We start from the raw sequence: 12,327 nt of genomic DNA, 5'->3' as shown, positions 1-12,327 counted from the left end.
ACTGCCATTTCTGCTTTAAAAAGTTCCATTTTCCTCCAACAGTTTGCATTGTTCCTTTGAAGGGTGAATTTCAGCATCAGTATTTATAACAATATGTACATCATTAATCTCCAGCCTTTAATCTCTGTGGTCCTACTTAACCCAGGGAAGCTTCAAAGGGTGTGGGTGCCTTATGTTTTTTTATTGGGAGAGGAGGTGAAATAGAAATGAAAGATCTGGAATCAGAGTTGTATCTCTAACAGTTCTTTTTAATCTGCATAACATATTTAATGCTCGACATGTTGGGAAGCTACCTGGATATTTGCCTGATGAACAGTTCTAGGGACAAACTGGAAAGAGTAAACATATTAATTAGAGACTGCACAGCTCCTTCTTGCTGGTATAATCATTAAATTGATTTTTCCAGTCTGACATGTAATTGTTCCAGCGATGGAATCCTGCTTTCCACTCTCGTTCTGCTTCATCAATATTTCCTGTAAAACATGAAATGGGTTACATTAATCTAAATTTGAATCTCTTTGTATGCTAATTGAAAAATAATTTTGATTATCAGTGTCATCTGCTCCAAATACGTTATGGGGTGGTTTTTGCTTCTTTTCTTAAACCTGGGATGACTGAAAATTCAGTGATTAGCATTTTGTCTTTCCATCAGAAAGGAAGGAGTGCAAAGATAGCATTCTGGCAGGGTAATAAATTTACTTTGGATTTTTAAAAATATATATGTATATATTTAATAATTTTGGATAATTCTTCTGTCCATCAAATCCATCATTTTAAAGCCACTTTTTTTTTTATCCTCAAAATATTCCTTTGGTTCAATATACCCTGAAGTGAAACCTACATACCCTGAAGACTAAATAACACAAAATGGGAGAGATGCTTGCAAAGATAAGGTGAAATCACAGCTTTGTTCGAGACAACAACAGGATTGCCATTGCTTTAATGGATTTCAATGGATGTCCAGATTTCATCCTCCCATGGAATAAATCCCCAAGTTTAAAGCATAAAGGGCACAGGTTTGGAGCAGGATGCTGCCAAATGTGCACTATGTCAACATGAAGCTGTTTTTTCTTTTTCATCCCCACCTTTAAATCATTTTCTAAGTAATCCTGTGTCCCAAGAAAATATTTATTGCCAAACTTGTTATAAGCATGGGAGCAGAGGGTGAGGATGAGAAGAGTCATAAAAATACAGCATTTCACAGGGCTCCCAGAGGATTTTATGGACAGGGATCCCCTCCTGCAGCCCCAAAAGGTGGTTAGCACCATGGAGAAAGGCAGGGGCCTTGCCAGAACATCCCATGCACCACCAGAAAGGGGGATAATGCCTGCAGGCTCTATCAGTCACTGAGGTTCAGTTTTGTATCAGCTGTAGACTTCAGGATAAAGTTCAGAAGCCACTGATGGTCTATGATCTTTATTCATTCTGGTCCTAACTCTCATGGTGTCCCACCCTGGCACAGCTCACTTCCAGAAAAACTTGGTAATTGTGTTCCTGAGGTAACAGTGCCGTGGTTTCTTTATGCTCCTTTGGCTTTATGTTCTCCTGCTGCAGCAGAGCCTCGGCCCTTTCCCTCCATAAATACACCCCTTCCCCCTTTTTTATGATCTGCCAGCACTGCAAGTATAACTGGTGATGTGAAAATGAAGTACTTCTGTGTTTTACACATCACTAGAGAAAATATTTGGGAGAGAGAGTTCACTGATTCCGAGATTTAGCTTGGAGAAGCATCCAGTAATTTGGTCGCTTATCTGCAGTTTAGCTCAACATTTCCAAACCTTTTTGGTCTGGAAATCCAGATGGCAATTTAATGAGACTTTGAAATGAGATTTACTTCTTGGTTCCAGTGAGACCAGAAATAAAACCAAGATACTTTTTCTCCGGGAAGTCCTGTACTTTTACATGCAGTCAAAAGGGAAAGTGTGAAGAACAAATATGAGAAAAAATGTCAATAAATTAACCACATCCTTCTCCCTCAGCTCAAAGTTGTAAATAAGCTTGGTTACAACAGAGATCAAAGGAAAGTTCAGATATTTTGAAATTTCTTTTTTCTGCAGGCCACAACCACCGTTAACTCGGAGATGATTTGGAAATGCTGGTAACAATAAAACCTCATTTTCACTGCTAAGCTATGCAGATAGAACTCATAACTAAAGGGACAAAACACGCACAACATTCTGCTTTCCTGACTCTAAGAACTCTCCTTTGCACATATTTAATTTAAAGATGTAGTCAGGGTCTCAGGCAAAGCCAAATTTTCCACATTAAGTCAAACAGATTGGTAATTCAGTGTATGAAGCAGCAGCAGCATTATTTGGAGAAAACTGCCTGAACTGTGTTTCTTGTTTTATTCTTGATTTTGGGTATCCAGTTTTATTTATTCAGGCAAAACCTCCACTAATGAATTAAAAAGGAAACCTAAAAACATCCCTTCTTTAATTATTCAGGTGTAGAGGTGTTTGAAGTCTGCCCAAAGATGCTGGAATATCTCTATCATAGACACATCCTGAATTAAAAGTCACTGTTTTGGAGTATGAATTATGGGGCTTTTCAGTGCTTCTTAAAGATTATGGTAAAGAAGTGCACCAGCTAGAGAAAGGAGACATCAAAAAGTTCAGAGGAGCCACCACTATGAATCAAAAAGACAAAAGGGGGACGGAAAACACTGAAATAAGAACCTGAATTCCCATTTGTTTGCTTTTTTCCCCCCAGTGATAAGATCCAAATTGAAGTCACAAGTCAATGCATCCCATTATCACCAACATCATCAATCTCTGGGAAGCAACCACCCATGACTTAGATGAGCTGACAGCTGGGAGGCAGAAAAGAAAAAGATGAGAGAGTCCAAGCTGACCAATAATTACAGCTGAGAGCAGGGGGTGCCTGCAGAGCCACGGAGGCAGCCAACAGGGCACACAGGGAATTTGCTGTATGCCACTGGGGCAATCCCAAACTTTACCTTAATTCCCATTAGCCCCGTGCAAAGTCCAGTGAGGCGGACAAGGAGAAAAGGGGAGATTCTGTAGGCAGTGAATCAGCGCTCTGAAAGGTTTAACAGACCAAAAAAACAAAACAAAACAAAAAAAAGGGGGTTTTTTAATTCTTCAGCAGAGCCAGTGCAATCAGCTGGAATTTCTTATCATTCCATCCATCCCTTTACTTTAATGGTGTTGCAGCAAAGTTAAATTTATCACCATCCCATCCTTTGAACTGCTGGATGTGCCAATAAAGTGCTAATCTTAATGTTCACACACAAAAATACATTTAGGATTGGGATAAAGACCGTATAGCTGTTAATTAATAAGGGATGACACGTTAGAATTAATTTTTCTGTCCTCAACAGCTGATGTTTGGAAGTACCTGCAAGTTTCTGGGTTCATTAGTATGATAAAGGCCACAGGTTTATGCTGTAGATTGTCGTGGTGAGAGTTTCTTCACAAAGGTGCAGAAAGGAGAAACAAATAATATCTATATTCAATATTCTTTAATCACACTCTGTGGATATCAGAACTTTGCTAGGCACAGCAGTATATGCATTTTCACATGTTTTCAAGGACTTCAGATTCCTTTATTTTTTTGGTTCTCCCAGAAGCCAGCAGAGCTCTCTGGGAGATGAATTATTCTAAGGGCTGTTCTCCTTCCAATGACATGTTGGAAATTTTGGAAAGAAATCAGATTGTTTAGGTACAGAAACTTATTGTTCATAGGTGCAATGAATGAAGTCTCTGTTGGTAGGTGTAGTAGTACTGGTGAGGATACTTGTGGTTAATTCACATTTCTTCACATATCCAGCTCTGTGGAAGTTTAATTTAATTCTGATGGTGAATTTTCTATTTAGTCAAATTTTTAATATTCCTACCACCCTGAGTATTTAGCTCTGTAGAATCCAGACACTGGCTGGAGGATCACAGCAAACACAACAATCACTGTTACTCATTGGTCAAGAGGTTGAACTTTTCTCTGCCTCCACATAAAAAAATCTTTTTAGGGTTGGTTTTAAAAAGTAATGCATTTGTATTACCTAGTTTGATTTCTTCATAGATGATACATGACGCAGTAATATCAAATAAAATAGGAAAATATGTATTAGGCACACTAAAATAGGAATGGAAGAGTAAATGGAAAGTTTGGCTGCCTGCAGCGTTCTACAATCAAGAGGAAACGGGCACATATAAATAGGAAAGGCTTTAGATGCATTAAAGGCTGTGTTGAGGAGGTAAAGTCTAACATTGATGCTTTTATAATTAACATATGATTGCTCTAAAAGCTACTTAAAAGTCACTTACTGTTTACTGCCCCTCCTGTGTGATTCTTTTAGCTGCAGCCAGCAGAAACCCTTCTGGTTTCAAAGTGAAATCAAAAATGCTGAGTGCTCCCAGCTTGCTTTGGGGTGAGTGAGGTGCAGGGTGTGCTCAGGGCCTTGGAAATTGGGTTAAAATATGGGTAGGAATTGTGTCTGGTTGGAGTTGAGAGCCCGTGTCTATATCCAAGTTATTTGTTCAGTGATTATTATCAAGCTGGTTCAGAACTGCAGGTTCTGACTCATGTCTTCAATTATGGATTTATGTATTGAAATTGGAGGACAAGACACTGAGAAATCTTCCAAAATCATACCAAAATCATTCCAAAATAGTCTAGAGATAACAAGGCTGTATTTTACATATGGCTGTTACTCTTGTGTTACTGTGAAAGCCTTATTTTTCCTTATTATTTTCCCACCCCACAACCATAAGAATTAAAAAAAAAAAAAAATCTGATAGGATTGCTTGAGGAAAATGTGAATTATCTAACAATAAAGATATATATTTCTCATCTATTTAACTGCCTCAGGGAACTTGTCTTTCCCAGCCTGTGATGGGAACAGGCTGGTTCAGATCCAGGACACATTTGGAGCTGGACTTTAAAGGCTTTAAAATCCCTCAGTAGGTGGCAAGGCTTGGGCTAGGAGTGGGTCAGGAATTGAGCAAGGGGTTACCAAGCACATCCATGGCAAATCCTGATCACTTGAGGCTGAAAAATCATAATCTCTGCAAAATAAGTTGTTTTGATTATCCTCTTTGTGTTCTACCTGATAGAATTCTACTTTGCCTATCTGAACCCTTTTTGAACTTGTAATAATGAGAACATAAAAATTCCTTACTTTTTCCCTGTCATCTTATATCACCTCACGTTAAGGCAACCTTCTTTTTCTAACAATATTTCAATGAAAGGAGTCATAGAAATGAGAGGCCCCTAGAACATGAAGAGATCTCTCTATTAATGGTGTGCACTGTCCTTTGGGCATAAAAGGAGTGAGGAAGTGCAAAATAATATTTCAGTGAAGAGAATTATTGCAATATAAGCTATTATATCATGTTTGTACATAGGATTTTAAAGGGTTTTCTGTCAGAATTGTATAATATTGTATAGGGAACATAATGGAAATACCCTGCTTTTATATTTGCAATGTTTCAGGGACTGACAGATGATACATGACAAGGCAGTGCCACTTGTTGACAACATTCTTGCCTCAGTTCTATATTAGGATCCAGACACGACGATTCTTCTCTTTTTGCTAAGAATACGCTCGTGAATTTCTTTTAATTAAATTATGTAAATTTATGTTGTGAATTACTGAGTGTGGCACAGTGATGCATTTATGTCTGCTGGCAGATCCTGAGTGTTGCTTCATCATCCCTCACCCCACAGGACCAGGCAGAGCAGCTCTGATCTCCTCCACGACGTGTTGAACTCTGGTGATCTGCTCCCTCCTGCTCCACATGGACTTCGTTAAGCTCAGCCCATTTGTAGGATCCACGTTTTTCCCTAGGGTTTCCCAGCCAGGTTAAAGGAATATGTAAAAGAGTTCAGTTCTTCTGGCTCAGCACAAACTTGTCGGAATCTTTGAAACCTCCCCGAAATCCATCAGTAACTGGGAACGCTGTGATTTTAAAATCACAGAGTAGGCCTCATAAATTATTCATTTTACCTACTGATTTCGCGTCTCTTGATTTAATTGAAAAACATCTGTTGAATTGAGAGGGGATAAAAGTTGAGCCATAATACAGTCACAGACTCAAATGAGGAAGGAATAAATTATTTCAGAAGGAATCATCTGTGCACCATGACAGTTTACATATTTTTAATGCTTACGTGGTTTTTAAGACGAGCATTCAAACTCCAGTCTTAGAGAAAGATTTTAAATTACTAATTAACATCTTTAAAGTGTATCTCGTTTTTGAAATGAGAATTTCCCCCAGTCAATCTGCAGAATGTGATTCAGAGCTGCAAAACCACTTTATAAAATCAATTCCTTTTGAAATCCAAAGCACAGAGGCTTCATCTGTTCCTGGGCTTTGGGAAAACAGTGCCATCGGTCTTCGAAAAATTTGAGTCTTCTGTGTTTAACTGACCTTAAAGTTCCAAACAATTATACTTTTCTTGGCAGTGAGTCTCATAAATCCATTGTATACATGGCACAAATCAGTTTGGTTCCATCAGCAAGTCCTGCAGCCTCGGGGTTGTCAGCAGTGACACTCCAGAAATAAAACACAGGGCTCTCACGTGAGCTGGAAACCACAATCCCCTCTTGGCAGTGGCAGTGTACTTCATATCCTCAGGGGATTAGTTACATAAAATAGAATCCCATAAATAATAGATAATATAATCCAAATAAAACATCCCATAAGGTCCCACAGTTTATACAGAACATCTAAAGCCTCCGGAATTCCCAGTGCAAGCACTCCTTTAGCACTGATTTTCCTGCTCTCTCCAGCATCTGGGAATCCAGAGCCTGGTGGCACCAAGACTCTTGCAGGGGGTACCAAAGAACAGAGGTTTCAGCACTCAGTGTCTCACTTTGTGGCTGCATCTGCATTTTGGGAGAGAGAAAATCCATATTGCAAAGTCCTGGCCCTGGGTGTGTGTCCAGGTTTTGTCCTGGTACAAAACAGGGTGGTGCCCCCACAGCCAGAAGCACAGGGCACGTTCTGGGGTCCACCCTCACCACCCCACAGACACTTTTCTCCAACACCAATTCAGTTTTGTCCAACTGAACATCTCAGTCACAAACAGGAACACAAAGATCTGAACTCAAGTATCACATTAACGCCCAGCAAATGATCCTTGCACAAAAATTTTGTATTACAGCATCTTATATTAAAGAGAAGAATTGTTACCTGTCATTTCCACGACTTTGGGGAAAAAGTATTTCCAGAATCGGCACTGCTGAGCTCGTAATTTTGTCAGTACCTCGGAAGTGTTGGTGTTCAGTGTCAAATATTTCTGGTCAGTACTAGTGAAGACTGGCCATTTTATTCCATTAGTCAGAGTCCCATTTGGAGCTCTAAATGAGAAAAGAAACAATTCATTTAGAATGAGAAGTCACCTCAGCACACAATAAAGCATGATTTGGGGTTATTTAACAGTTGTTCAGCCTAAATGTGCTAGTTTGGAATGACTGATGTGTCCTTTTGTAAGTAACGGGAAAAAAGGCAGATAAATTTCATTTACCCTCATTTGAAGAAAAAAAGAAATCCCCTTTTGAGGTGTTCTGGTTTCATCAAAGGGAAAAACTTAATAAATAATCATATTCAAACAACTTTCTGAATCTGGAGGTTCTCACAGACGTTGTGAATTATTAGGGATGACTTAAGAACAAACCAGCCTGCCTGTCTGAGAGGTTGAGTGGGTTGTGTTTTAGTTTTAATGCCTCTGATCCCTTTAGATGGACAAATAGATTGGGATAAACAACAGGGATAATCATGCAAGTAAAGGTAGAAACAATGCCTAAACTTGGATAAGATCTGTCCTGGGAGAGAGAACAATTACTCCTCATGACGAAGGAACCGCCATCCTTGAGGCATGTTGAGTCCTGTTAGTGGAGGGCCAGATGGGAACAGTCTGAAATCTTGTGGAAACTGGGAAGAGGTACAGAGTGCTTGACCCTTTATAAAACCAGCTCTGCATGGGAAATGAGCACAGCTGCTGGTACTACAAGAGTTGGGATAAATATTTATAATACAACAGAATTCATACGGCTCTAAGGACAGGCATCCAGCTATTCACCTCCAAAAATGTCAGTATCTGTATGAGGGGGAAAAATGGTTTAAATGTGTAGGAGAACAACAAAATGGGCAGCACCACATTAGACAACAAACAAAACAGAATATGATTTACAGGAATAGAAGTAGATTTGTATTTCAGACAGTCAAAGATCACCATTAACTCAGAAGAGGTTAAGAATAGAAATGAAATATTTTATTTCAGGGCAAGCACAGGAGCCATTTTCTTTCCTAGAAGCTGATATCAAGTAATCTGGGATTTAAGGCAGAGCAACAGTAATTGATGATTCTTGGTGGGATAAATTAACTCTGAGCTGAGTAAATTTGGTTCTCTCTACTTTTCACCAGGACACTTCCCAGAAGGCAGAAGGCAAAGAGGAGTCCAGGGAGTGGAGCCCATTTGGGTTCTGCTTCCCAAAAGTGGGAACAAGGCATGAGGTGTGGGAGCAGTCAGAGCACAAGATGCTGAAGCAATATCAGTATCTCTCAGTTAATTCCGAATTAATCAAGTTTTCAGCCCATGTTTTTTCCATTCTGGGATCTTTGGCATTGGCTGCTGCAAGAACCAGCGTTGCAATAAGAGCTTCAGGCTGTCATTTCCTGAACTGCACCCTTCCTCATGGATTTTTCTTGACTAATTCAGCTCTGATTAACCTATGGCACCTTTCTAAAGTGCACATTTATTTGTGGCTCCTGAGAATGATGACTTAAGCAGAGCTGACTTGCACTTGAGTTCAAGATCAGGACGCTAATGGTGCTGTCAGTATTCATTTAACAGCTTTTATGCTATGAAATAAATCATGACATCCCACATTATAATTTACAGGTGTGTGGGGGGATTACACAATGCCTCGATGGCTACAGATGTATTTTACTAAAAAATGATTGAAAGAACTGTCAGGTGAACAGAGCACTTTGAAGCCCATGAACCTGCTGATTACGACAATCTCTGCATTTCTAGGAAGTTTACTGCTCAAAGAAATGCCCAGTAATTTCCTTCTTAGCTTCATTAGTGAAAATTTCCCAAGTTAAAAAGCAGCTCCCGGTCGGAGCAAAAGGGAGATCACAGGAGTATAATTTGGAACAAGTTATGATTATAACCTTGTTGTTCCCTCACAATTACTGTTCGTTCTTTCTTGCTAATAACTTCATGATGAGAATTGCAGTGCCCAGAATAGGCTCTAAAATTCCCTGTTCTTTGCACCAAATTCAAAGTCGAATAATATTAGAAAAGAACAGTGGAAGTATGGTGGGAATACCTTCAGTGAGCAGACAGGAATCCAATACCCTGCACAAACTTGTCTCTGCCCATTTAGGTTTGGATGGACAATCTTTGCTGACAGATTACAGAAACTTGTTTTTACCAAAAAAAAAAAAGTTCAGTTTGCATGGAAACCTCCATTCTATCATCTTTTATCAAGTCCTCAAACCTCTGCTCTTTCATCTTCTGGTACTGCTTAATCACCTCTGCTTCAGTAATTACAGTTTTGCCACTTCAGTGCTGTTGCTGGGGTCTGATGGTGTGTCCTGAAAGGCTTTGGGCTGTGCATCTTCAGGCCAGGCCTGAATTTTGTGGTTTTATCTTGTCAAATCGCCTTCCTTGGACAAGCTTTATTCAGGGAAGACCTTAATTTTGTTTGAACAAAGTCATCAAATGATATGGCTTGGAAGGGACCTTGGAAGATCCAACTCCCTGCAATGACCAGGGACATCTTCAAAGAGAGCAGCAGTATGAGCTTCAGTGAATATCTTAGAAAGAATCTGGTTCCTTTTCTACCCCTTTTATTGTTTGCAGGAGCACCTCTTAAGTCAGTGAAGAAATACAATTCTTTGAATGGCTCCCAGAAAAGAAACGCAAGAGAGAAAAACAAAACAAAACAAAATAAACTCAAACCACCTGTGTTTAAACTTTGGTGTAAACAGAATTTGTCTCATTCCTTCAGCTACATTTTTTCTTTGCATATGCCCTGAAATTACAGGCTGGATTCTCTCTACTCTGGTAGTGGCACAGCAGCTCATTTATAGCGAATTATTTTGTTAAGATATGTCCTTATGTGGAAGTTTCTTTGTTGCACTTGTTGTTACTCAGATCAGGTTCTTTCCCTCATGGGTTTTTCCATCCACAATTGCCAATAACTTTTAGTTTTCAAGATTAATTTATAGCAAGTGTACGAGATTTGATATGGGCGTGAAGAGGGTTTTGGAAGAGCTTATTCACCAATCATTTCTCTGTATTTAATATTCATCTTCAGCAACTTTAGAAAAAGTTAATTTCATTCAAATGGAAAATGCAACATGAACAGAGTTCTGTTAATCATAATAAACATACATACATTACCGTTCTCATTAATATGATCAATATAGCCTGAGATACAACACCAGCTCACTGCATTTTTATTAATATTCACACAGCATTACCTTTACAAATGCTTTATCATACACAAAAAAATGTCATTCATCATCTGACTGGTTTTGGTAAACATTCAGGATATAAAGTACCAGGAAAATATTCCCTTTATTTTTGTGAGTGAGCTCTGAACAGCAGAGTGAAGACTCATAAAGTGAATTCCATCATTTAGCACATTCTTTTGTACTGCTCAGTTGTATTTTGAAGAAGGCCAGAATGGAAAATATTCTCTGCTAACTCTCCTGCAAACATTTTTAGGCTGCTTTAGGATTTACCTTTGTAAAACCACTGTCCCACACTCCAGCTTAGACTGTCCCAAGCTTTCTCCACATTCCTATTTAGCTGCTCCATTTTTGACTTTTGTTGTGTGTTTCTCCAGAGGACAAGAAAAACAATCCCACATCTCAGTGCCCACTAAGATGAATGAAAATTAATGATAATTCCTGCACCCTGTGCAGGAAGAACTGAAATCCAACAGAGACCTGTCCCTCCCAGAGTGACTGCATTGGCTTCACCCTGGTTGGACCTGCTGATGCTCATTTCCAATTTGGCCCCTTTTCTTTTTAAAAGCTGGTTTAAAGGCAGGAGAGAGGGAATGTGAACCCTTTTTATTGGCTTTTGTGATTCCTGGTGGCTGTTGGGCAGCACTGGCAATCAGCTGGTTCCCATGGGATGACGTTTTATGGAATCTTACCATGAGCACAAGACAACCGGCAGGGGGAATGGCCTTGGAGGGAATGCAACAGCAAAAACAACCCCAACTCTTGCAGATTTCCTGCAGCTGCAGTGCAAAACCTCGGAGAATCACACAACAGTCAGCTCAGCATCAAATAAGAAGCACAGTGTAGAAGTTTCTCCCCAAGGGCAGCTCTGGGAGTAAGGGGTGGTTCTGCACATGTCTGAGGTTGGATGACTTTAAGGTCTAAACCACACAGATGATATTTATTTCCCACATACACATTCTGGAAGAAAACATTTTGTTGTTTTGCCTCTTTCCCACTCGGCCAGGAGGACACTCCTAATTAGCAGGAATGCTAATGAGGAGCACCAGGCCCCCCTGTGCTGCTCCAGGCCCCCGCCCTGGAGGGACGGGAAGTGTTTGTGGCATTAGTCAGGCCAAGCAGCCAGATGTCTCACATGATTTCCAAAGGCCAGGACGTGTGATATTTATACCTATGCTCATTTTCCCATTGCAGCACACTGGCTGCCAGGCTAATCTCAGTTTGGGGTGGTGGTGTGGTCCCCGGGGGGTGATTGGGTAGGGACAGCAGAAGGTTGTGTAAGGTGCTTGGATGGCACCACTGGGAGCTTAACAGACACTTCCCAGCCCAGTGCCATTAAAAAGCAAAGCAGATTTTACTGTTAACTCCTGGCTGAGTCTTCTCAAACCCTCAAACAATTTGGCTCGATCCCAGTTTTTCATACCAGGCCATTCGTTTCAGATGACTCACTGCTAAGTAGGCACCAGAGAGGTCCATGAGTTTGAAAACCCTAAGTCCTTAACCTGAGGAGCAGTTCCAGCTCTTGGAACAAAGAAAATGAACCTGCTCTGGAAAGTTGCCTTAGAAAAGTTAGAAAGGGAAAGGATGAAGAAATATCTGTGACTGGTAAAAAAAAAAAGGTAACTATAAAATATCCCCTGAAGCTGTAACTAATGCACAAAATTTTCATTCAGAGACTGAAGCCCCTACAAATCAGAAATTCTCTGCATGAATGGGTAGATTGAATCTGATGCAATATCACCACTAATTGGGTCACTATTTCTGTGATTCAGTACAATGAACTTATCCTTAGATTTTTTTTTAAATTCGGGCAGTTACCCAGGATGTTTTCCCAAATCAGCTACTCTTCTACCACCTACAGAAGTGGCTGGATGGG

At 40.0% G+C, this 12,327-nt stretch overlaps 1 protein-coding gene across 2 annotated transcripts in view; it reads right to left on the bottom strand.

Moving 5' to 3' along the window:
* Positions 1-227: 227 nt before the first annotated feature.
* Positions 228-12,327, bottom strand: part of BCHE (butyrylcholinesterase) — a 52,444-nt gene continuing 40,344 nt past the window's right edge. For both annotated transcript variants that reach the window (XM_069024130.1, XM_069024131.1), the window contains exons 3-4: positions 7,158-7,324; positions 228-473 (exon numbers count right to left, since the gene is read on the bottom strand). In XM_069024130.1, the coding sequence (XP_068880231.1) occupies positions 352-473; positions 7,158-7,324 (289 nt within the window). In that variant the 3' untranslated portion in view covers positions 228-351. The remainder of the gene's footprint in view (positions 474-7,157; positions 7,325-12,327) is intronic.

Source organism: Aphelocoma coerulescens, chromosome 9 (genome assembly GCF_041296385.1).
Source record: "Aphelocoma coerulescens isolate FSJ_1873_10779 chromosome 9, UR_Acoe_1.0, whole genome shotgun sequence".
Lineage (NCBI taxonomy): Eukaryota > Metazoa > Chordata > Aves > Passeriformes > Corvidae > Aphelocoma > Aphelocoma coerulescens.
Note: the sequence above shows the minus strand (reverse complement) of the source record. Positions and strands in the feature narration are given on the sequence as shown.